This window comes from Pseudophryne corroboree, chromosome 11, assembly GCF_028390025.1.
Source record: "Pseudophryne corroboree isolate aPseCor3 chromosome 11, aPseCor3.hap2, whole genome shotgun sequence".
Classification (NCBI taxonomy): domain Eukaryota; kingdom Metazoa; phylum Chordata; class Amphibia; order Anura; family Myobatrachidae; genus Pseudophryne; species Pseudophryne corroboree.
Window position 1 is genome coordinate 32,995,910 of NC_086454.1, and position 27,131 is coordinate 33,023,040.

Consider the following 27,131-nt stretch of genomic DNA (forward strand, 5'->3'; position numbering starts at 1 on the left):
TGTCGCAGCATTTGTCTGTCTCGCCCCCTTCCCCATCATATTTGCCCCACTAGATTGTATCAAAGAAACAGATTGTAATGTTCTAAGTGAAGAATTTAAAGACAAAAGTGGGAACCAAAAGCACTTGTCAGGCAGGACTAATATGGGTCTCACAAAGGGATACATTCACGATCCCGGCGGTCAGCATACCGGCGCCTGGACCCCAGCTGCCAGAATGCCGGCAGGGAGCCAGGGACTGTTCCCACTCGTGGGTGTCCATGTCACCCATAGAGTAGGAAAAGAACTTGCGGCGAGCGCAGCAAGCCACCGAACCCGCAAGGGGCTTTGTTGCGCTCGCCCCACTGCCGGCATTCTAGCTTCGGTATGCTGACTGCCGGCATTCTGGCTTCGGTTTGCTGGCTGCCGGTAAACCATACCCAACTCCCCACAAATGCCATCATTGTATTAAGTTCTAGCTGCTTTCCTTGGGTACATGGTCTAATTTGAAAGCAGGTGCTTTCTGGGGTATCCTGCTGTCAGGCACTTGTCTGTATGTCTGTCTAGATCAGAAAACCACAAACATAAACTATAAATGCACAAATGTTTTTGTTGGAGGAATAACTATATTGCGGTGCTAGCCCGATATCCATGAGGATAAATTCATAGGCACTGAGACAGAATACTCTGAGGGTTGTGGCTCCATGGCAGATATCACTGGGCTCCTGTCATAAACCGGACTTTCAAAATCCATTTCATGTACTAAGTGAAACTTCATTTACCTATCCCACAGGTCAGGTTTTCTGGTTGTACTTAGATTGTGGAGCTAATGCCTGGCCTCTGCCATGTTGGATTTTGTCAGCTGACCTCATCGCCTCCAGTCAGAATGCATTTTTACCTCAGCTGACTGTGACTGCCAATCTGTAACCTGCAGCTCTTATTTAAACCCTTCCTATTCACCGGTGCACTGCCAGATCATGCAGAAAGGCCACATTGCTGAAATCCTGGCTCCAGTTTAGCAGTAAGTCTGCAGTTCCTAGTGTGATTACAGTGTTCCAGTATTGCTGGGTTTGCTCTCTGCAATTATCAGTGCTGCTGAACTTTCCAAGCTACAGATATTTCCTGTGATTCCTGTGCATCAATTCAGCTAAATCCTGGCTATAGTCAGTGGCATCACAAGCCGGGTGCGGAGGCTCTGAAGGGGTAATACCAAAGTGCCCGCTCTTCTGAGATGACAGGAACCGGGTGCTGCAGTGTTGTATTCTCTTGCTGCACTCGGCTTCTCTGACATATGAAGAGCCAGCACACACACAGCTCAATCTTTGGGGGCAGCCAGCATCTCCGGGGATGCTGGACATGCCCCCTGGAGTGACGGAACAGAGATCCTTGTGAGGCCATGCCCCTTTTGTTTGACCATGCCCCCTTTTCAGATGGCCGCATCTTTGGAACGCGGGGAGTAGTGCAGAGTACGCACCGGGTGTCAACACTCCTGGTGACTCCTCTGGCTACAGTTATTACCTGTGTCTTAAGCTCAGTACTGCTTCCAGCGGCATTTCACTGATTATAAGATTCTTGTCTGTTCTCAAGTTATCAGCTCTACTGAGGGTCTACTAAGTTTATTGATCTTAGTCCACCTCCCAGCATTACTGCTCACAGTACTGCATCCACCGGCTGCAGTCTGTCCTCCAGCGTCCACCAGTTGCATGCCGGCCTCCTGAACCACCGGTCCCAGTCAAGTGTTCAGTCCAAGTACCACTGGTTCCAAGCCAGTGTCCAGCACCATCAGTCCCTGTCCGGTGTTCAGTCCAAGTACCACTGGCCCCAACCCAGTATCCAGTGCCACCAATACCAGCTTGGTGTTCAGTCTCCATGCCACCAGTCCCACACTGGAGTTTAGTACCTCTGTTACCAGTTCGGTCATCTCATCACCGTTACCAGTCCGGCTTCCATAATTATTGACTTCCAGCCCGGTTATAAGTCTAGCTCGTTACGCCAGTGTCTTCTCCATTGTGTAGCATCATTTGTATACTTAGTCCTTTTCATAACAGCTTCCAGTTTCTGTGCCCACAAATAAATGCAGATTCCGGCGGGTCCTGACAGTACGGATCCTGACGGCTCCTAGTAAATTGAAGTCTGCTTTTTATAAATATCAGATCATGCCAAATTAATATCTGTGTGATTAACTTACTGTTCCAGAGGGGTCCTATGAGGTGTCTCTGCCTGTTCTGCAAGTTGTCTTTTCCAATGGGCCCATCCTATGCTGTGACATTACTCATGAACATCTTATAATATTTGTGCTGTGTGCAGAAAATAAGATATATAGGGCTTTATTCAATTATTTTCACCGCCTTCCACACCCGTTCTCTTTCTGCTGACGGACATGGTATAATCATTTCAGCTTGCTACCCCCGGGATAGCGAGGGCAGACCACCTTTACTCAGCTAAACCTGATTACTATGGGTGCGATATGCGCAACGATGGGGATCACTTTAGAAAGGAGATTTGACATGATACATCATTTGAATACCGCCCAATGTCTGTCTTTGGGAAAATATATTATTCTTTGAAGATGGGTTGGGGGGGAGGGGGGCGGGGTTTGCCTGTATTAACCAACTGTGCTGTCCTGTTCCCTCTTTCCTGGAACTTCAAACACTTCTCTTTCCGATACGTGTTTTTATATTGTGTTGTCACTGTTCAGTTTGAGGTTCTGTTGTTTTCGGCAAGAATAGACAGTATTATTAAAAGGGAACTAAACTGTACAAAATATATTACTGTATATACTCGATTATAAGTCGACCCGAATATAAGCCGAGGCACCTAATTTTACCACAAAAACCTGGGAAAACTTATTGATTCGAGTATAAGCCTAGGGTGGGAAATGCAGCTCTAGCCGTACACTGTCCTCACACTGCCAGATATGCCCTCACAGGGCCAGATATGCCCTCACAGGGCCAGATATGCCCCCACAGGGCCAGATATGCCCTCACACTGCCAGATATGCCCCCCACAGTGCCAGATATGCCCTCACACTGCCAGATATGCCCTCACAGTGCCAGATATGCCCTCACAGTGCCAGATATGCCCTCACACTGCCAGATATGCCCTCACAGTGCCAGATATGCCCTCACAGTGCCAGATATGCCCCCACAGTGCCAGATATGCCCTCACAGGGCCAGATATGCCCCCCACAGGGCCAGATATGCCCCCCACAGTGCCAGATATGCCCTCACACTGCCAGATATGCCCCCAGAGTGCCAGATATGCCCCCACAGTGCCAGATATGCCCCCACAGTGCCAGATATGCCCCCACAGTGCCAGATATGCCCCCAGAGTGCCAGATATGCCCCCAGAGTGCCAGATATGCCCCCCTCACAGTGCCAGATATGCCCCCCTCACAGTGCCAGATATGCCCCCCCTCACAGTGCCAGATATGCCCCCCTCACAGTGCCAGATATGCCCCCCCTCACAGTGCCAGATATGCCCCCCTCACAGTGCCAGATATGCCCCCCCTCACAGTGCCAGATATGCCCCCCCTCACAGTGCCAGATATGCCCCCCTCACAGTGCCAGATATGCCCCCCTCACAGTGCCAGATATGCCCCCCTCACAGTGCCAGATATGCCCCCCTCACAGTGCCAGATATGCCCCCCTCACAGTGCCAGATATGCCCCCCTCACAGTGCCAGATATGCCCCCCTCACAGTGCCAGATATGCCCCCCTCACAGTGCCAGATATGCGCCCCCCTCATAGTGCCAGATATGCCTCCACACTGCCAGATATGCCCCCACACTGCCAGATATGCCCCCTCATAGTGCCAGATATGCCCCCTCATAGTGCCAGATATGCCCCCTCATACTGCCAGATATGCACCCCCCCCCAAGTGCCAAATATGCTCCCCCAGTGCCAGTTACTTACCTTCCGCCGCTCCCGCGCTGTCTTGTGAAGGAGGGCACGGAAGGCACAGCGCGCGCCTCTCCTGTGCGTCTCCGGCGGCTGCGGCGGGTCTGTTAAATGAAGTGCCGGTTCGTGAGCCAATCAGAGCTCACGAACGGGTACTTCCTTTAATAGACCCGCCGGAGACGCCGGAGGGACACAGGAGAGGCGCGCGCTGTGCCTTCCATGTCCCTCCTTCACACTGCAGTGACTGCCGTCCGTGTTCCCACTCATTCCCGTGTCCTGCACTTCACACACCTGCACTGACTCGAGTATAAGCCGAGGGGGCTTTTTCAGCACAAAAAAAAGTGCTGAAAAAGTCTGCTTATACTCGAGTATATACGGTATGTAACAAATATATTCCTATGTGTAGTATTGATACATTTGTATTTTTAGCAAATAACAGCGGGAAAATTTCCGCCATGATGGCGTATTACTCGACTGCTAAAGCCATTTTGGTAAATTGGGTTGGAGGATGGTTGAACACACAGACCCCATTCATGCTACATATTGGGGGTCATTTCGAGTTGTTCGCTCGCTAGCAGATTTTAGCAGCATTGCACACGCTAGGCCGCCGCCCTCTGGGAATGTATCTTAGCTTAGCAGAATAGCGAACGAAAGATTTGCAGAATTGCGAATAGAAAATTCTTAGCAGTTTCTGAGTAGCTCGAGACCTACTCACAGATTGCGATCAGCTCAGGCCGTTTCTTTCCTGGTTTGACGTCACAAACACGCCCTGCGTTCGGCCAGACACTCCCGCGTTTTATCCTGGCACGCCTGCGTTTTTCCGCACACTCCCAGAAAACGGTCAGTTTCCGCCCAGAAACACCCACTTCCTGTCAATCACACTCCGATCACTTCAACGATGAAAATTCTTTGTTCGGACGTGAGTAAATCTGCTAAGTTTTGTGCTAAAATACTAACCGCATGCGCACTGCGTACCATGCGCATGTGCATTTTTGCCTTAATCGCTCCGTTGCGAAAATCGGCAACGAGCGAACAACTCGGAATGACCCCCATTGTACAGCTTGCACCCTGGACGTTATAAGTCTATATATAATGGAATGTGTGGGGTAAATGTACTAAAGGTTCTAAAACTGAGGATTGGTGATGTTGCTCATAGCAACCTATCAGATGCTGTCGATCATTTCTCTATTGCCTTTTAGAAAATGATAGACCGCATGTGATTGGTTGCTAAGGGCAACATCACCAATTCTCTGTTTTAGAAGCTTCAGTAAATTCCCCCCCCCCCCCCCCCCCCAGTGACTGCAACGTAGAATTCTACTCTGACATTTCAGGAAAGGTGACAGCACCGTTCCTTATCTGTAACATAATAAATACTGTTTTCAGGGTTTTTTACCTCAGCGTTCATGCTGAATGAAGTGACTGTACACTTGTTGCATAATTGCATAATTGCCTCGTACAGAAAAACATGCTTATGGATTTGTCTCTTGGGGTTGTTTTAAGATGACACAAACAAAAACAGTGTTTGTACATTTCCTAAGTGCAGATAATGGCTCCAGTCTGTATTTAATCTTGCCTCAAATTCTCAGAAGATTTATTGCTATTTATTGCTCTCCGTCCAGTTTTGCACTGGGGGGGTTTAACTTATCATTCCGTACATTTTTATTTTGTGCTGGGAACGTTATTCAGGATGTTAACCATCTGTAATATGTGTTTCCAAAGAGATCCAGCAGCTCCGCTGCAGTCTTCCCGATTCTGTTGGTCCGAACTGACTCCTTTGTTACAGGGATCCGGTGGCATCCTCTGTGCTCACAAGCATGGTTGCCGTCACCATTGAACTGTCAATCACTTGACGTCCGCAGCCAGACAGCCTCTCTAAAAGGCTTAGTAAATAGGCCCCTGAAAGAACAAGCCATATATGGTCCATTCTAGTTAATCAGCTCTGTCGTACATCATCTGGAACACTAAGATATATTACAGACAGTTTTACATGAATCACGAGCTCCATTAACACTTTCTAATAGATCACAGGAAAAGTCTGTCTTGGTCTTACTTTGGGTGCAATTGGAATGTTTTCTCTTAATGACAGGAATATATTACATGTGCAATATAATGTGACGGCTGCCAGGAACATATTATTACTAAGTGACTGCATCCACTAAGGCCGCTCTCATGGTAAACTGAAATGGGCCACTAAGATGCAATAAACATTTGCATTGTAAAAACTAATGAGTTGTATCACGTGCAAGATTATTCATGATGGGAATTACATTTATTACAAAACACAGAGAGGAATTTTAAAGTGGGGACTTTATTATATTCACCAAACAGCTGCTAGTAGAGCCATTATGGGGTCGCTTCATTTTAATTGCTAACCGCTGATTAGATGGAGACGATATGGGAACTGCAGTGATAATGATTCAGATTGTCACAGGTAATATGAGGTCTGGTTATTAAATAACGAGGCTGATGCTACAATCTACGTTTAATCACAGTCTGTTAAGTACATTTTAACTCCGTTCCACTTCTATGTACTCCCCTTCTGCATCCACACACCGCCGCATTCTTATTTTCCATTGGTCAAAGCCGCGCTGTCACTTATTATCTTTCAGCTGTCTCAGCACCTTCGTCGTTTTCTTCTTTACCTCAGTAACTGATGTAAAACGGGTTCCCTTGAGTACAGATTTGACTTTAGGAAAAGGAAAGAAGCAAAAAGTCACACAGTGCTAGGTCTGGTGAGCATGGATCGAGTTCTAGCACTGCAATCTGTTTTTTGGCCAAAAACTGCTTCACAGAGAGAGCTATGTGGGCTGGTGCATTGTCCTGATGAAGAATGAAACCATTTTTCCACAACTCTGACCTCTTCTGATTCTTTACGGCAAAGTTTCTAGAATATTTGTCTAGTAATGTTGATCACTGTTGTGCATTCTGGTACCCAGTCTGCCCAAATAACACCCTTGATGTCAAAGAAAACAATTAACATGACTTTGAATTTTTGTTTGCTTTGACATGCTTTCTTCAGTTTTGGTGATGATGGTGTTTTCCAGTGCATGGACTTGGGTTTTGTCTCGGGATCTATACTAGAAGATCCATGTTTTATCACATGTAATAACGTTGTCTAAAAATCCCCATGAATTTGTATAAAAATGTCTGTACAAATTCACTTTCGATTTTGATTCTGTTCGGCAGTGAGAGCATTGGAATCATCTTAGCATAAACTTTGGTCATGTTAAGATCTTCTTGCAAAACTTGTCTAACAGTTTCTTTGTCAATGTTTACCATTTCTGCTATCATTTAGTCCACGGTCAATTCGAACAATTTTCTCAATTTTTTTTTGTCTTTGATGTGTAAGGCCATAACACCAATAAAATAGCCACTTCTTGGGTGTGGGATTATTTTTACCCAATTCCTGACAATTGTGATGGCTTCTGCTCCATTTGTGAGGCCAAAGTAAGCAGAAGTAGTAACGTTCCCCATCTAGGCACCTCCTCCATGTTACGTCATTTGTGGCGAATTCATATGATTTACTTTACAAAATTATAATGGATTTAACTCCATCATCATGAAGCTCCCCATTAGTGATCAGAGGTAGTCCTTCCCAAAAATTGGTTTGTGGGGGCCCACACAAAGTAAGCAGTTCAGCCAAAAACGTCTCAGTCCCTGTCACTGAAGTGCTTGGTTTGTTAAACTGTGCATGTCCTTCCTAAAAGTGGATAGGAGGGCCCATGGACAATTCCATCCTGCACCACTTTTCTTTTCATAATGGGCTTTATTTTTAGGGCATTAAGGATAGTCTTTTTGTATAGACATTTTTATTGGTTATTGCTCCAACACATTACTAATTTAATCAATCAATCAATCAATCAATCAATCAATCTTTATGGCCTTTTGTCTCATCCTGAGCAGCTGAAAAAACTTTATTTTCATTGGTGGATTTTACCTATGAGCTGCAGGACTGTTTAGGATACTGGACTATTATTCTCTTGTTGTTCCAGCTCATTCCTTTTGAGTCGTGTTTTGCGCTATTTCATGTCATTTTTTTATGTTTGCCTTGCTTCTCGACTGCTCCCCCCCCCCCCCCCCCCCTGATCACAATTTTTTAAAAATCTTTAATAAAAAAAATATACAAATTAAAAGGTTATAGGGAAGGTAGTTGGGCCCATAATTTTGGCCACAAATTCTAAGAACCTCAATTTTATTCCATGTTAAATTGCAGAGTTTATTATAATTGTTCTGATCACTAGTGCTCTTAGTACTTAGAGTGTTCACCTGTATTTTCTTTCTTCTCTGTGGCACTTCCCCAGTGAGCCAGTCCAGTTATGGTCACTTTCATACCTTGTGGATTCATGCAGCTGCCATTTCTGTGTGGTATTTGAAAGGACTAAAAGAGGGAAGATCAGCAAATGTACAAAATAAGCATTTTTCTGTAATGGAGAAAAGTTTATTTGCATGCACGTTTGCACAACAAAATATTCCCTTCATTATTCACATAGTATCATTATTATTATTATTATTATTATTTTTATTATTATTTTTATTATTATTTTTCTCTCTAGCATCCATAAAGGATACTGGGGTCTCTATACGATGGTGTATAGATTGGGTCCAAAGGAGCCAGTGCACTTTAAATTTCTTCACCTGGGTGTGCTGGCTCCTCCCCTCTATGCCCCCTCCTACAGCCAGTTTAGAAAAATGTGCCCACAGGAGAGGATGCACACTCTGCTAGCTCCAGAGGATTTTTTCTTCAGTTTATTTTAAACTTTGTTATTTTCGGTATGCTGTTTGGGCAACAGCATACCTGCACCGTGGGAGTTATGGGGGGACGGTCACCAGCCACTAAAGGCATCAGAGCCGCTTTCCCGCTGCAGGACCACCTTCCTGAGAGGTTGTTGGTACCACAGGGCATTGCGCCTTAGCAAACACAATCGCAGCACTCCGCACACCCCTAACACTGCCTGAAGGTGAGAATAGTGGTGAGTACGAACCGGGGGCCCCGCTAGGGGGGTCCCCCGGTTCTTGGTGCGGCATGATCGCAGGGGTGGCATATGGATGCTCCACGGAGGGATCCGCTATAGCCACCCAGCGGTGGTGAAAACAGGCATTGATGTTATGTTTTACACCTTTTAGGAGACCGTTGCCAGTATAAATAACTGTATAGCTCCGTCGCCATGGCAAGGGCGGAGCTTCCTCAGAGCGGGACCAGCAGCGTTTTGGCGCCTTCCTCTGCTTACAGCTGCGGCAGCAAGGACACACAGCTCCCCAAGACACTCAGGATTCACAGGGGTGTAAATAAGGGAGAGATCCGCTATTATACATGCTTTAGTGTCCTGAAAAGGACAAGACTCAGGTGTTACACCGTGATATAAACAGCCTGCAGCCTTACTGAGTCTGGATGTGCTGTTCCTCTCTGTGTCTCCTTCTCACAGACCAGTCTGGGCAGGCTTGCTATTTAATATACTTGTCTGTGTGTGTGTGAGTGTTATGCAATGTATGTCATACCAGATTCTCTCCCTCTACGGCTAGTTCCCTCTCATATGAACAATGCAGCCAGTCTTCCCAAGTTAGTGAGGTTGCTGGGGGGAGTTTCAGGAGCCATTCTGGCTAGGTGCCATAAAAGACACAGCAAGGCTGTAGCAGACCTTGCTGCAAAGGCATTATGACAGACTCCTCTCCCTAGTTCAGGGCCACATTTACTCTGAGGATCTGACGAAGAGGTACAGAAGGAGGGGGAGGAGTTGGATCCTATTACAGAGGATTCATCTTCTGCACTAGGGCTTGAGCCCCTCATACTTGCTATCAGGGATGTGTTAAAAGTCCCTTTGGAAGACGCTGCAGTACAGCAGCCGTTTTTCTCATCTCAGAAAGGTTAGTGTCACTTTCCCTGATTCTAAGGAACTTGATGACCTGTTAAAGTTAACCTGGAAAAATCCTGCTAAAAAATACCAGGTGACAAAACGGTTTCTGCACACCTAACCATTTGCTCCAGAAGGCAGGAAAAACTGGGAAGAGCCCGCGGCCGTAGATGTATCAGTCTCACTCCTATCTAAAAAACTGGTATTCCCAGTCCCTGGCTCCTCTACATAAAAGGACCCGGGGGATAGGAAACTAGAGACTACACTAAAGTCTATTTACACAGCAGCTGGTATATCACAAAGACCTGTGATAGCGGGTTGCTGGATGACACATGCCATTCATACATGGGCGGCCCAAATTCAAGAGGGCCTTTGCGGGGGATATGCCCCTGGTTACTACGGTGACTCTCATAAAACACATTGAGGACACTGCACGCGCCCTGTGCAATTCTATCAAGGAGATAGGCGCTGTTAATGTTAGGACTAGTGCCATGGCAGTGTCGGCGTGTAGAGCTTTGTGGCTCCATCAGTGGATAGCGGACGCAGATTCCAAGCACATTGTGGAGTCTCTTCCTTTCTCATGGGAGCAGCTATTCGGGTTACGTGGATTTCAAAGGCTACTGCGGGGGAAATCCACGTTTCTCCCCTCTGAAGCCCCGCTGGCTATGTGCTCCTACCCGGGGCTGTCTAACCAGTCTTTTTATCAACCTCCAGGTTCAGACCAAGAGCGAGATGCGCCTCAAACGCTGCAAGAGGCATCAGAGGCAAGTCAAGAAAACCAGCCGCGGCAGGTTCTCAGGAACAATGCACCAGCTCGGCTTCCACTAAGGCATCAGCATGACTGCGTCCCCCGCCCCAAGGGGATCTCGAGTTAGGAGCTCGACTGCGTCACTTCAGCCGCATCTGGGAAAGCTCCTGCCAGGATGCCTGGGTTAAGGACCTACAGTAATTTCTCAGGGCTACAAGCTGGAGTTCGACAGTGCTCCTCCCCAACGGTTTTTCAAATTAAGCTTACCAGTTTTGGAGGATACACGAGTTACGTTGAAACAGGCCAACCTGAAGTTGCTCCAGTCCCAAGTCATTGCTTCCCATACCACTACAACAACAAGGCATGGTTACTACTCCAACCTGTTTGTGGTACCAAAACCAGATAGTTCGATAAGACCTATTCTGAACCTAAAATTCTTGAACCCTTACCTAAAGGTTTTCAAGTTCAAGGTGGAATCCTTGCGAGCAGGGATTTCGGGTCAGGAAGAACAGGAGTTCATGGTTTCACTGGATATCAAGGATACTTATCTCCATATCCTTATTTGGCCTCTCACCATTTCCTGCGGTTTGTCCGGTTGAACGATCACTACCAGTTCCAGGCACTGCCCTTTGGCCTGTCCACAGCTCCGAGGGTCTTCACGAAGGTGATGGCGGAAATTATGTTTCAGCTCCGAGTCCAGGGGACAAATGTTGTCCCTTACTTAGACGATCTCCTAATAAAGGCGAAATCCAGAGAGCTTCTATTGCTCAATATCAACCGCACTATTTCAGCTTCTGTCACACCATGGGTGACTTCTCAATTTACAGAAGTCTCACCTGGAACCCACTCATCACCTCCTATTCCTGAATATGCTTCTGGATGCAGGGGCCCAGAAGGTGTTTCTTCCAGCGACAAGGGGAGGGACACTCCATGAGATGGTCCGAGCGGTTCTGCGGCCGACAGGTCTCCATTCTTCTTTGCATTCGATTGCTGGGAAAGATGGTGGCCTCATACGAGGCAATCCAGTACGGAAGGTTCCATGCCAGAACATTTCAATTGGATCTTTTGAGCAAGTGGTCTGGATCACATCTTCAGATGCAGCGGATCATAAGTCTCCCCCCTTAGGCCAGATTTTCCCTCCTGTGGTGGCTACAGTCCTCTAACCTGTTGGAAGATCGAAGTTTTGGGATTCAGGATTGGATCCTCCTCACGACGGATGTGAATCTGAGAGGATGGGGAGCGGTCACCCTAGGGGCTCAGTTCCAGGGCTGGTGGTCCGCTCACAAAGCCTTACTTCCGATCATCAACATTCTGGAACTTCGGGCGATCTACAATGCTCTGCTTCAGGCCTCTCATCTTCTCCAGGATTGGGCTGTTCAAGTTCAGTCGGACAACGCCACAGCTGTTGCATACATCAATCGACAAGGAGGGACAAAAAGCAGAGCCTACATGTGAGAAGTCACAGAATTGAAAGGACTGCGCTTGTCGCTATCTGATAAACCAAGCTGCTATAGGAGTATGAAGGGTATCCACTTTCCCCAATAGTACGTTAAGAAACCAAAAAAGACCTCCAAGCGCTAAAGTATCAGATGTTGCTACCTCTGTTCAAATTATTGAGCATACATTTAAAAAAAAAATGTTTTTATTTAAAAATATATATAGACACACTTACACATAATTAATATCTCAAAGAATGTGATTCCTAATACCGGTATACTACATACACACAAAACAACATATAACATATATTTGGGGGTCTTTCCACCTTAAAGGATAGTTAGATCCTTTATACATGCAGTTTGATATGTCCCAGGGGTTTCTTATAGTGTCTTTCTTAGGAGTTTTCCCCTACCAACTGGAACTTATGAAAACCATATTTACTTCAAGAACTTTCCTGAATTATGCAATGGAAGTCATTTTTACAAGTTGGGAATCACCACAACTTACTTGTAATCCGTGGATATCAGAGAAGAGCAAAGCATAAGATGTCCGCCGGCAGACGTGGTGTGGTGCTCTAGTATCAACTAGTTTCGCCTGTCTCGCAGGCTTCGTCAGGATCTGCTGGCGGACATCTTATGCTTTGCTCTTCTCTGATATCCACGGATTACAAGTAAGTTGTGGTGATTCCCAACTTGTAAAAATGACTTCCATTGCATAATTCAGGAAAGTTCTTGAAGTAAATATGGTTTTCGTAAGTTCCAGTTGGTAGGGGAAAATTCCTAAGAAGGACACTATAGGAAACCCCTGGGACATATCAAACTGCATGTATAAAGGATCTAACTATCCTTTAAGGTGGAAAGACCCCCCAATATATGTTATATGTTGTTGTGTGTATGTAGTATACCGGTATTCGGAATCACATTCTTTGAGATATTAATTATGTGTAAGTGTGTCTATATATATTTTTAAATAAAAATTTTTTTCAAAAAAATGTATGCTCAATAATTTGAACAGAGGTAGCAACATCTGATACTTTAGCGCTTGGAGGTCTTTTTTGGTTTCTACATGTGAGAAGTGTCAAGGATACTCCTCTGTGCAGAAAGAAATGCAAGAGCAATGTCGGCCATCTTCATTCCAGGGTTGACAACTGGGAAGTGGACTTCCTGAGTCGTTGCAATCTCCACCTGGGAGAATGGAGCCTCCTCCCACAGGTGTTTCGGCAGCTCACCAATCTGTGGGGCTGCCCACGGATAGACATTATGGCATCTCGGCTCATCAAGAAACTTTGCCGGTATTGTTCGACTACCAGGGACCCGTCGGTGGCAGTGGATGCACTAACAACCCTGTGGCCTTACAGGTTGGTCTACCTGTTTCCTCCGATTCCGTTGCTCCCGAGGATACTAAAGAGAATCTGGCATCAAGGAGGCAGGCAATTCTGATTGCCCAGACTGGCCTCGGGGGCATGGCATGTGGATCTTCTGGACATGTCCGTCGTAGACCCTTGGCCTCTACCAATGAGAAGAGATCTTCTACAACAAGGACCATTCGTCTACCCGGACTTATGTCGGCTTCGTTTGACGGCATGGCGGTTGAGCGGAACATCCTAGCTCACAAAGGCCTTTCCAAAAAGGATATTGCAACCAGGTCAGTAAGCCTGTGACGTCAATACACTATCATCATATCTGGAGGAGATATGTCTCCGGGTGTGAGGAGTGCAAGTATCCTCCGTCGGATTTTCACTTGGGACGTTTCTTGCTTTTCCTTCAGGCTGAAGTGGATATGGGCTTACGTCTGGGTTCCCTTAAGGTCCAGATTTCAGCCCTCTCAATTTTCTTCCAGAAGAAGTTCAGGCCTTCTTGCAAGGGATACTTCACATACAGCCTCCCTTTGTGCCACCAACGGCACCCTGGGATTTGAATGTGGTATTGGATTTTCTACAGTCCTCCTGGTTTGAACCGTTGGGTATGGGTCGTTGGGTCTACCCACTAAAGGTCGACATGTAGTAGGTCGACAGGGTCGTTAGGTCGACATGTCAAAAGGTCGACATGGGTTTTTAAACTTTTTTGGGTGTAGTTTTCTTCGTAGAGTGACGGGGACCCCCAATTACTGCACCGCGTCCCCTCGCTCGGCACAGATTACCGTCCCCATTAGTATTCCACGTCGATCGTAAAGTATGAAAAAGGTAAAAAAATGAAAAAAAACGTGAAAAACTCATGTCAACCTTTTGACCTGTCGACCTTGCACATGTTGACCTAATGAACCTGTCGACCTAGTGCATGTTGACCTAACGACCGCAACCCGAACCGTTAAGGACGGTAGAAGACAAGTACCTCACGTGGAAGACGGTGATGTTACTGGCCCTTGCTTTTGCTAGGCGTGTCTCAGAATTGGGGGACTTATCCTATAAAAGTCCATACTTGGTCTTTTATGAAGACAAAGCAGAGCTCGGGGCTAGGCAGCAGTTCCTGCCGAAGGTTATCTCTGCGTTATATCTGAACCAACCTATCGTTGTTTCGTCAGGTTCTGGCACCTCTGCCCTCCGGAGGCGTTGGATACTGTGCGAACCTTGAGGATTTAAGTCCAGAGGACGGCTCGGTTCCATAAGACAGATTTCCTGTTTGTGCTTTATGATGCACAGAAAACGGGTTACCCTGCTTCTAAGCAGTCCATTGCTCATTGGATTAGTCTGACTATCCGACAGGCATAAGTGTCGGCAGCCTTACCTGCTTCACAGTCTCGGAAGGCCAACTCTACAAGATCGGTCGGGTTTTCCTGGGCGGCTGCCCATGGAGTCTCGGCCTTACAACTATGCCGAGCTGCAACCTGGTCGGGGAAGAATATCCTTGTGAAGTTCTACATGTTTACTACCCTGTCCAAAGAGGATACCCAGTTTGGGCAGGCGGTGCTGCAGACGTTACTGGACATTGCCGCCCGTTCTGGAAGCTTTGGGATGTTCCTATCGTACGGAGATCCCAGTATCCCTTATGGATGCTAGAGAAAATAGGATTTTAATTACCTACCGGTACAGTAAATCCTTTTCTCGTAGTCCATAAGGGATACTGAGCGCCCGACTCAGTGCATTGACTTGTCTGCAGGTTTTTTTTCTTTTGTAAAAATGTACCTGTTCAGCTGTTGCTGTTGTTGTATTACCAGCTGTTGCTGGTCAGTTATGTTGTGGTGTGCTGGTGTAATTCTCAACACTCGTTATTGTTCTGTTGCTTCCCTCAAGTAAGTCCATTCTCCTTCAGGCACAGTTTTACTTAGACTGGCTGTAGGAGGAGGCATAGACGGGAGGAGCCAGCATACCCAGTTGAAGAAACTTAAATTGCACCGGAGCCTTTGGACCCCATCTATACCCCATCGCACTAAGACCCCAGTATTCCTTATGGGCTACGAGAAAAGTATTTACAGGTAGGTAATTAAAATCCTATTTATTTTTATTTATTTTTTTAAGTTTAAAATTGTATTGAGTGTTTTGCAGGGATGGTCTTCAGTTTGCTGGCTGTTGGGATCCCGGCGCACAGTATACCGTCGCCGGAATCCTGACACCCAGCATACCGGCACCTTTTTTTCCCTCTTGGGGATCCACGACCCCCCTGGAGGTAGAATGGATAGCGTGACGCGCTACCGTGCCCGCAGCGTGGCGAGCGCAGCGAGCCCACAATGGGCTCCTTTGCGCTCTCCCAGCTGTTGGTATGCCGGCGGTCGGGATTCCGGAGCCAGTATGCTGGCCGCCTGGAGCCCGGCCGGCGGCATACCGTAGTACACCCTTTGCAGACCCTGAAATATGGAAGCTGTAGTTGCGTGATTCCAAGTAGAATTTTACGCTTTGTCACGCTTAAGTAGTCACAGCAGCACAGTAGTGTTTCAGCAGTAACATGGCAGTGTTATAGCATAATTTTTGCAGTAATTCAGTACGGTAATATCATAGCAGGATTACGGCATAGCACATAGAGTTTCTCAGGTATAGACCCTGGATTAAAGAGAAAGGAACACTAAGCAAGGTAACAGGCTGGGTGCATCCACACGTCTCTCCATGCCGCCCTCTTTTGCACAAAAAAAGTGGGTCCCGCGGAGTGCTTCTTGATGTAAAAGTGAAATGAATACACATTTAAAATGTGTTAAATAACCAAGTGAATGTCAGGTGAATCTGCCTGCAATGAATTGTGTTCAGCTCCGTAACTCTTCCACTGATGAGAAATGGGTAACCAGTGCTCTTTCTGCTTTGGTAAGGAGGATACGGCAATCTGCAGAGCTTGTTATGCTGTTACGCACACAACCTGCTTCCCGAAGTCTTCTCTGTATGAAAAGCTTATATTTAATAGGATTGCATTCCCGGGGTGAGAGGTGGGGGATAATTAATAGATTAGGGGAGTACGACTGTAGTTTAGCTATTTCTGCATTCAGGAACAATAACGAGCAGTCAGGGTTTGCCAAATTACTGTACACCGGATCAGACTGATCAGATGACTACTGGTCTTCTATATTTAGTCTTTGATTTACACAAGCTATACTTAACTGCTGTGATAAAGAAAACACGGACTCTCATCTTAATTTTATTCTTCCTTTTATTGTATGCTCTACATAATCTTGAGAGGATCTTTAAAGTGACTGCAAGGTTTGAAATTCTGTAACTTTACCAGAGTTTATTATTATTTATTAATATTTATCCAGCTGTAAAGCGCAGTGGAATGTGCTGATACTATATAAGGAACTGTTAAGTGGCTCAATAAGTAAGGTAACACGACCTCTCACGTGTATAATGTTGTCTATTTCATTCTAATTTCCCACCAGGCCAGCCAATTTTCCTACAGATGTGTCCTCTTACATATTTTGCTCCGTGGGCTGCAAGTCGTGTAATACATAACGTGTGAGTGCCGTGTGACTCTGTAGCACAGATCGCCATTTGTAGGCTAAATTTCCCCGCAGAAATACATCTTGGACGCAAGATAACGTAATATGACACACAAGCAGCTTCTGCTGATTAAAATGACATGCGACATGCCTATATTCTGTGTGTGGCTGTGACTGTATTTGCATACAAAATGCTATGCTACAGTGTTTTCATGGAAAACACTGTAATGTGGCATTTTGGATGCAGATACAGCCTCAATTACACACAGAGTATAGGCATGCCGCATATCATTTTAATCAGTAGAAGCTGCTTGTGCGTCCTATTACATTATCTTGCGTTTAAGACGCTGTCTGCTCAGAGGATTGCAGGCCGTGCTGGGATGTGTAGTTGGCCCCTTGTGCATGAGGTTCCAGAGTGCCATGTATGCAAGCCACTGTTCTAGGGCTGTAAAATTGAATGTAGCTAAATGCTGCTGCAGTAATCCGGCTATCACATCTCATGTAACCACAGAGCAGACTTTATTGCATCATGTAACTCTGCTAACAGATTGTTATGGCACTGATTTCTCTATAGGGAATGGTGGTGAGAAGTGGTATTCTGTGGCACGTGTACACAGAAGGTGCACCGAAATCTGCTCCATCTGAATATAGAATCTTGGGTATGACCTAGAACATCTATCTCTGCCTGTATGGTCTCCAGCCCAGGTACAATGTACAATATAAAGCCTTGATGGAATATCCCCAAATTGGCGTATTTCCTTGTAGGTTCAGCATCCCCTCCCGCTCACCAGCGACTGTCATATTTGATAGATTTCCCAGCCCAGAGATGTGACAGTGGCCACGAGCGATTGCTGTCTGCTCAGCGGATGGCTAATACCTTCTGGCATCTCTGCTACAAATAGCCCAGTGATTAGAAGCAGTTGTTACTGACCTGTGCATCTATCAGACAGACCCCTCGCGGTCTGGATCGGTTTATATGTCTGCGCTGGTGAATGTAAAGAATGTGTGTCCCATATATTTCACATGCCTCCTGTGTGATGTGAGCGCACACTGCGCCTATAGGACTGTGAAACTGTTACTGGAGAAGCAGTAGATCCCATTGCCTATTATAATAGTGTATAATATACAATGGATCTTAGATGTCAACAGACCAACTGGTGTTACCCCTGCCGAGCTCACCCCTCCAGCTATTACAGACTGGAATATCTCCGTTTATTGTTGTGCAAACAGTGATCACACATAAATTCCAATTGATTCATTTCTCTCCTTCAATTCAATTTTTAAAAGAGTGCACAATTGAATATGGAATTTTTGCGGAAAAGATGCCGGCGTACGCGCAGCGCCCATCCTGCGCATGTGCTTGCATTTTCTACTGGGGGGGGAGGGCGCAGAAAAGGCTATCGCCTCTCCCTGTCAATCAGGAGGAAGGGCAGTCACGGGGGGCAACGCTCCGTTTCCTTTCCAGGGAGGAGATGGTGCATTGTAGGGGCGGAGCGTCGTGAACAGGGAGCGGAGGCGGACGAACGGGGGCGTTTCGTGGGCGCGATCATGGCGGCTGTGTGACATCATACGCAGCCGCTGCGATCAGGAAACTGGCGGCGAGTCTCGCGCCGGCAGGAGGCTCCCACAATTTCTGCTAACAAGCAAACGCTTCGCAATTTCTGCTTGTTCAACTGGGGGAGGCGCCGGTCAGCATGCTGGGCGGCCTTGCCCAGCGATGGCCGACCCCCAACATGTGATACAAAGGATAGCAAGTTCTGCTGATTGGCAGAATTTGCTATCCAACCTGAATTAGCCCCTATATACTGAAATGACAGAGAGGCCTGGTACATGAATGAGAAAACTAACAGCGCTGCATTCAGTGTCTATTACCAAAAATAATTACATGCTGCAATTTAGATATAAAGTAACATGACCGTTTGTCTTATCGCAGCACTAATTCATAATAAAATCAATTAATATAACAAAGGGTCACGGCTAAGTCGTAGAACTGTGAAAGAACCTATACGAGATTACCTTGTCCCAGACATTGTGAATATTCCGACACTGCCAGAATCGTTGGGGGGGAACCAGCTATAGGATGTCAGCACAGTATCCGGTCTTCAGGACGATGTTCAATAGGTTGACCGCTATTGGTCGACATGCATTAGGATGACATGGTGGAAAGTTCAAAGTGACAATTGTCAACACAGTATATGGTCGACATGAGTTTTATAACAAAAAAAAATGTTGCCATTTTTATAACATTTTCATTCTTTACCATCCACGTGGACTACAATTGGGAACATTAACCTTTGCTGGAGCCAGGCACCGAGCCCGAAGCATGGCGAGTAAAGCGGTACACTAATTGGGGGTCCATGTGCTAAAAGTTAAAAATTTACACTTCAAAAACCTAAAAAAAAAACTAATGTCTACCATTTTCGTGTTAACCTTTTGCTTGTGTCAACCTGGTATACCCTTGTCTCTCCAGACCAAGAACAAATGGTTATCCAAGCCAGGGGTAAACAGTGGGTCCCCCCAATATGTGGTGAATGTTGTGGATTCTATTAAATAATCATTGATCAACAACCAGCAGCAATAAGTGTCCATACACATAACATTAGATTGTATCTCCGGTGGGACAATAGATGGTGGGAGATGCAGGAGCCGGTGAGTATGGAGAATGAAGACCTTGATCAAGCAATCTATTAGTGTAATCTTCCTGTTCCATAGCCAGTTACCAGTCTATTATACTGTATATGGAAGAAAAACTGCTCTGGTGAAGACCTGAAGATATGGGGCCCCAAGAACTCCTGAGCTCCTGAGAGAGCAATTCTAGGCTTCATCCCTTTCCAGGGAAACTTAGTAAATACGTGCTCTAGTTATGGAAAGGATTATGGGCAACATCTGTGTAGTACTGTATATGGAATATTGGTCAAAAATCACACTTTTCAGTAAAGCCGCTCATCCCAATAGAGATAGGGGAAACTAAATCCAAGTATCTATTAGTTTGGTGACCTCCTCAAAGATGGGAGTGAAGTTAGACTTTTATATAAGTCAGTAAGAACACAGAGAATATTGATACCTAAATATATGAGGAAATGAGCAGTCGCGTTAAACGTTTGTGCTATTAGGGGGTTACTTTGAAGGTACGTCGACCAGACAGAGGCATTACCGCGGATTTATCTAAAGGAACCTTATATGTTATCTTTTTAGTTTATCTGCATCTACAGTAGATCATTGATTATACAGTATAATGAAGATTTTTGCCCCAGAACATGTGATGACCAATAAGTACTGGAGGGGGGGGGGGGGGGAGGGGGGGTTCAGGGTAAATTTAAGGAAAAATTACTTCACAGAAAGGGTAGTGTAGTGGATAAGTGGAATAGTCTCCCATCAGAGGTGGTAGAGGCTAAGACTGTAGAGCAATTTAAACATGCATGGGATAGGCATATGAATATCCTTACAAAGAATTAAGGTTCAAAAAGGGTTGAGATTGCCTAAAGGATAAAAAAAAAGGGGCAGACTAGATGGGCCAAGTGGTTCTTATCTGCCGTCAAATTCTATGTTTCTAAGTACAGATGGGTCCACGTTTATCTTGACCTTTAATAGGATTAACTGAGACTGGCCAATCAGACTTAATCCCCTGCTGTAATGACTTAATCCCCTGCTGTATTGTTCTCTGTATTGTATTGCAGCTGAGAACAATAGATGAATGGTTTATGCTAATAAGTCATGTTATGCCTAGGCGCAGAAAACTAGACAAGATAACCGTGGACCCATCTGTACTGTGGTCTTCCTAACAGTTCTTTAATTATTCAACTGCGCTAACTGGATGCCCAGTAATCTGCCCAATATGGATGCCAAACAACCTGTGTAGAAATACAGCGGAGCATTCGCCTGTTATAACACCACACCAGTGCAACAATTTGCCCCTTTTGTACTATAAATTGTTCCTCCAAGCCCCCTGTTGGTGTAGTTTATCCATGTTACCCCAGGAGGGCTTATTAAATCAGAAAGTGGGGAATAGAAAAGATTTTAACGTTACCTATTGTAATGGTTTGTACACAACCCCAGGCGGTGTCATTACTCAGCACGGTCTATCATGTCGCAAGCGTGTCTGCATTGTTGTTGATGGAATTTTCCTCTTGTGTTTTGTCTCCTGTTACACCCGCGCCTTAATTAAAGTATTTGCAAAGAGCGCAGATAGATGTGTGCTGGATGGTATTACAGCTGGTGTAGGTTAAGCCTTGGACAGGGTCGTGGCAGAAGAAACCCCACTGAGAGACTAAAGTGTGAGGGGATCTTGGCATCCCAACCATTTCCTCCTCGGAAGATTACACACACACTTTGCTGATCTTTATAACCAGGGGCCTCATGACAGTCCTCACAAACACGCATGGCATCTCGGCTTAAGAAGAGTCAGATGTGTGCAGTATACATCAACATCGTCTCTTGTAACAGGACGATCAGTGTATTCACCAGCCTACTGTCGCCCAAACAGCCCGAAACAAGCGGCAAGATTCCCGACCGTGCACAACAAGTATACTGTTAGAAGAAAGGTTTAATGCTCAACAACATAACGTTACACATGTGTACAACATACTGTAGGTAACATGTTGAATACAATGTGGAGAACGTGTTAAAAGCTGGACGGGGAGATTTATTTCTGTAGGAGTTGCTGAATCTGAGTGTGGACATCTCTTTCCTGCTTATTGTCTTATACTCCAACTTTATTTCCGTATTTAGGGGGTTATTCAGAGTTGTTATCAAACCAAAAGAGCACTCTTATTGGCAAAACCATGTGCAGTGCAGGTGGGGCAGATGTTAATCTTGATGTTGACCTTGATCAAGCAATCTATTAGCGTAATCTCCCTGTTCCATAGCCAGTTACCAGTATAATATACTGTATATGGAAGAAAAACTGCTAAGGTGAAGACCTGAAGATATGGGGCCCCAAGAACTCCTGAGCTCCGGAGAGAGCAATTCTGGGCTTCAACCCTTCATCCCTTTCCAGAGAGCTTTAGATGTGGGTGGGTTATTTTGTTTCTGTGCAGGGTAAATACTGGCTGCTTTATTTTTACACGGCAATTTAGATTTCAGTTTGAACACAACCTGCCCATACAGTATCTAACTCTCTGCACATGTCGCATCTGCCCCACCTGCATTGCAACATGGTTTTGCCCATGAGTGTGCTTTTTTTGGTTTGCTAACAAAGGCCCATATTACATTGCGCTTTATAGGACCCATATAACTATGCGCGTTATAATGCTTGCTTCTGCATTAAGGATCATTGTACTTTGTTAATGTTCCATTAAGCTGTAGAAGTGGGTCTTGTCAGAAACCAGGCAATGTTCGTCTACTTGATCAGTCTGTGACCCTGACCTGTTTAGCTGTCTCCACATATACATTCCTTTGCTAGTAACCTTGAACTATGGTTTGTCTGATCGTTCTCTTGGATCCGGACTTGTACAGTGCCTCTCGGTTATATATAAAGGGCCGTGGCCAGCGGGCTCCCGGTAACAACGTCCATACCGCATAGCGGTGGTCCCTGGAGGAAGCAAGGATGGACTCCACACTTTTAGACTGCCACTGCAAATCCCTCTCTGTGTGCACAAATGTGACAGGGCCCAAGTAAACTGATTTGTATCCTTTGTGAATGCACGTACTGTGTTACAACACCGTAATCATCAATTGAGTGAATTATTATTCAGGTGTGTTCGGGGGATCCGGTCTGGATCCCGGCAGTCAAAATACAAACGCTGGAATTCCGACAGGGATCACTATCCCAGCGCAGGAATTCCGACTGTGTTTGGTCGAGACATGTAAAAGCATCCCCAAATATGGATTAGCTAAGAAATTATAATTTGAGGTGATGGGGGGGTATATTTTTTTTCCAATGCACACCTGAAATTCCCATTAAAGACCCTTACCAGCCATCTAATAACAGACTACTTCTTGTATCCAGCAACACAGAAAATGTAACTACAATGTCAAACATCTGAAGGTCAAAGTGTGTCTGTACATATAATGCGTCGTTAGTATGTCCAACCTGTGCCGCACTGGGCGTAATCGATACCCCCTAATGGTTTCACAATGTAGCCTACTCGCCCTGCTTTTATGTGTATAACCTTTTGTACCATTGACCGCATGACAATTTATTAAGCGTCTGCTTAAAGGTGAATAATCTTTTCGACGTTTGACTATGGAAAACTCATAAAAGTTGTTTACTAGTTTAAAAAGCTGAGTTTTGGATGAGCGCTCCCAGCTCTTTAGGCATAAGTGGTTTTTTACGTCTGTTTAACACACTACTTTAAAGTCTGGCTGTCCAATCTCACATTCCACAAATAGTTTCTTTTCCATGTCCATCGTATTTCATTCCATGTGGATAGTTCCTGGCTGCAATGTGTAGGTCCCTGAATGGGTGGTTATAGTATTGTATTCTGTACGGTTTGAGATTTAATGCTACCTGTATTTACATTTACTTTCGCTTTGTTTTTATGTCATCCGCTGTTTGTGATCAGCTGATTTCCTCATTGGCCTCAGCCTGTCTGTTTTCCTAATGCCAGAGCGTTTGGATGGGCGTTTAGTGAAAAGAAAGATGTCCTGCTGAGCAGGTTATTGGAACCGAGAGTACAAGTCATTTCATAGCTGTCTCTTGTTTCAGGATTGTTCAAGCTTTGAAGAATACAATGTAGCAGCCCAGCTTCTGCCGCTGACCACTGCGTTCTGTAGGGTAAGTTTCCATATTGCTTTCATACACCGTTACCATAGCTGCCAACAGATTCATAGGATAGAACCAATCGCTGGCAAATGTGTGCGGTGTGATTCGGGACATTTCCTTCTTTCCTTCATTAGGAGGATGGTGTGAGATGTCCGAATAGGCGTGGGATGCTGGCAGGGAAGGGTGAGGGAATCTGGCTGTGATGGGCGAGGAAATCTGGCTGTGATGGGCGAGGAAATCTGGCTGTGATGGGCGATGGGATCTGGCTGTGATGGGCGAGGGAATCTGGCTGTGATGGGCGTGGGGTGCTGGCAGGGAAGGGTGAGGGAATCTGGCTGTGATGGACGATGGAATCTGGCTGTGATGGGCAATGGAATCTGGCTGTGATGGGCGATGGAATCTGGCTGTGATGGGCGCAGGAATCTGGCTGTGATGGGCGCAGGAATCTGGCTGTGATGGGCGATGGAATCTGGCTGTGATGGGCGATGGAATCTGGCTGTGATGGGCGCGGGAATCTGGCTGTGATGGGCGAGGGAATCTGGCTGTGATGGGTGAGGGGATCTGGCTGTGATGGGCGAGGGAATCTAGCTGTGATGGGTGAGGGAATCTGGCTGTGATGGGCGAGGGAATCTGGCTGTGATGGGCGAGGGAATCTGGCTGTGATGGGCGAGGGGTGATGGGCGTGGGGTGCTGGCTGTGATGGGCGAGGGGTGCTGGCTGTGATGGGCGAGGGAATCTGGCTGTGATGGGCGAGGGAATCTGGCTGTGATGGGCGAGGGAATCTGGCTGTGATGGGCGAGGGAATCTGGCTGTGAAGGGTGAGGGAATCTGGCTGTGATGGGCGCGGGAATCTGGCTGTGATGGGCGAGGGAATCTGGCTGTGATGGGCGAGGGAATCTGGCTGTGATGGGCGAGGGAATCTGGCTGTGATGGGCGAGGGAATCTGACTGTGATGGGCGAGGGAATCTGGCTGTGGTGGGTGCGGGAATCTGGCTGTGATGGGCGAGGGAATCTGGCTGTGAAGGGTGAGGGAATCTGGCTGTGAAGGGTGAGGGAATCTGGCTGTGAAGGGTGAGGGAATCTGGCTGTGATGGGCGATGGAATCTGGCTGTGATGGACGTGGGGTGCTGGCTGTGATGGGCGAGGGAATCTGGCTGTGATGGGCGAGGGAATCTGGCTGTGATGGGCGAGGGAATCTGGCTGTGATGGGCGAGGGAATCTGGCTGTGATGGGCGAGGGAATCTGGCTGTGATGGGCGATGGAATCTGGCTGTCATGGGCGATGGAATCTGGCTGTCATGGGCGAGGGAATCTGGCTGTGATGGGCGAGGGAATCTGGCTGTGATGGGCGAGGGAATCTGGCTGTGATGGGCGAGGGAATCTGGCTGTGATGGGTGAGGGAATCTGGCTGTGAAGGGCGCGGGAATCTGGCTGTGATGGGCGCGGGAATCTGGCTGTGATGGGCGAGGGAATCTGGCTGTGAAGGGCGAAGGAATCTGGCTGTGATGGGTGCGGGATGCTGGCTGTGATGGGTGAGGGGATCTGGCTGTGATGGGCGAGGGAATCTGGCTGTGATGGGCGATGGAATCTGGCTGTGATGGGCGATGGAATCTGGCTGTGATGGGCGATGGAATCTGGCTGTGATGGGCGAGGGAATCTGGCTGTGAAGGGCGAGGGAATCTGGCTGTGAAGGGCGCGGGAATCTGGCTGTGATGGGCGCGGGAATCTGGCTGTGATGGGCGAGGGAATCTGGCTGTGAAGGGCGAAGGAATCTGGCTGTGATGGGTGCGGGATGCTGGCTGTGATGGGTGAGGGGATCTGGCTGTGATGGGCGAGGGAATCTGGCTGTGATGGGCGATGGAATCTGGCTGTGATGGGCGATGGAATCTGGCTGTGATGGGCGAGGGAATCTGGCTGTGATGGGCGAGGGAATCTGGCTGTGATGGGTGAGGGAATCTGGCTGTGAAGGGCGCGGGAATCTGGCTGTGATGGGCGCGGGAATCTGGCTGTGATGGGCGAGGGAATCTGGCTGTGAAGGGCGAAGGAATCTGGCTGTGATGGGTGCGGGATGCTGGCTGTGATGGGTGAGGGGATCTGGCTGTGATGGGCGAGGGAATCTGGCTGTGATGGGCGATGGAATCTGGCTGTGATGGGCGATGGAATCTGGCTGTGATGGGCGAGGGAATCTGGCTGTGAAGGGCGAGGGAATCTGGCTGTGATGGGTGAGGGAATCTGGCTGTGATGGGCGAGGGGTGCTGGCTGTGATGGGCGAGGGAATCTGGCTGTGATGGGCGAGGGAATCTGGCTGTGATGGGCGAGGGAATCTGGCTGTGATGGGCGAGGGAATCTGGCTGTGGTGGGTGCGGGAATCTGGCTGTGAAGGGTGAGGGAATCTGGCTGTGAAGGGTGAGGGAATCTGGCTGTGAAGGGTGAGGGAATCTGGCTGTGATGGGCGATGGAATCTGGCTGTGATGGACGTGGGGTGCTGGCTGTGATGGGCGAGGGAATCTGGCTGTGATGGGCGATGGAATCTGGCTGTCATGGGCGAGGGAATCTGGCTGTGATGGGCGAGGGAATCTGGCTGTGATGGGCGAGGGAATCTGGCTGTGATGGGCGAGGGAATCTGGCTGTGATGGGCGAGGGAATCTGGCTGTGATGGGCGATGGAATCTGGCTGTCATGGGCGATGGAATCTGGCTGTCATGAGCGAGGGAATCTGGCTGTGATGGGCGAGGGAATCTGGCTGTGATGGGCGAGGGAATCTGGCTGTGATGGGTGAGGGAATCTGGCTGTGAAGGGCGCGGGAATCTGGCTGTGATGGGCGCGGGAATCTGGCTGTGATGGGCGAGGGAATCTGGCTGTGAAGGGCGAAGGAATCTGGCTGTGATGGGTGCGGGATGCTGGCTGTGATGGGTGAGGGGATCTGGCTGTGATGGGCGAGGGGATCTGGCTGTGATGGGCGAGGGGATCTGGCTGTGATGGGCGAGGGAATCTGGCTGTGATGGGCGAGGGAATCTGGCTGTGATGGGCGCGGGAATCTGGCTGTGATGGGCGAAGGAGTCTGGCTGTGATGGGCGATGGAATCTGGCTGTGATGGGCGAGTGAATCTGGCTGTGATGGGCGAGGGAATCTGGCTGTGATGGGCGAAGGAATCTGGCTGTGATGGGCGAGGGGATCTGGCTGTGATGGGCGAGGGAATCTGGCTGTGATGGGCGAGGGAATCTGGCTGTGATGGGCGATGGAATCTGGCTGTGATGGGCGAGGGAATCTGGCTGTGATGGGCGAGGGAATCTGGCTGTGATGGGCGAGGGAATCTGGCTGTGATGGGCGAGGGAATCTGGCTGTGATGGGCGAGGGAATCTGGCTGTGATGGGCGCGGGAATCTGGCTGTGATGGGCGCGGGAATCTGGCTGTGATGGGCGCGGGAATCTGGCTGTGATGGGCGAGGGAATCTGGCTGTGATGGGCGAGGGAATCTGGCTGTGATGGGCGAGGGAATCTGGCTGTGAAGGGCGAGGGAATCTGGCTGTGAAGGGCGAGGGAATCTGGCTGTGATGGGCGATGGAATCTGGCTGTGATGGGCGATGGAATCTGGCTGTGATGGGCGATGGAATCTGGCTGTGATGGGCGATGGAATCTGGCTGTGATGGGCGATGGAATCTGGC

The 27,131-nt window shown here is 47.5% G+C and overlaps 1 protein-coding gene across 5 annotated transcripts in view; it reads left to right on the forward strand.

Moving 5' to 3' along the window:
* The window catches only part of SBF2 (SET binding factor 2), a 585,530-nt gene that overhangs the window by 361,045 nt on the left and 197,354 nt on the right, over window positions 1–27,131 (forward strand). For all 5 annotated transcript variants that reach the window (XM_063946447.1, XM_063946443.1, XM_063946444.1 and 2 more), the window contains exon 17: window positions 23,413–23,481. In XM_063946447.1, coding sequence (XP_063802517.1) covers window positions 23,413–23,481 — 69 coding nt within the window. The remainder of the gene's footprint in view (window positions 1–23,412; window positions 23,482–27,131) is intronic.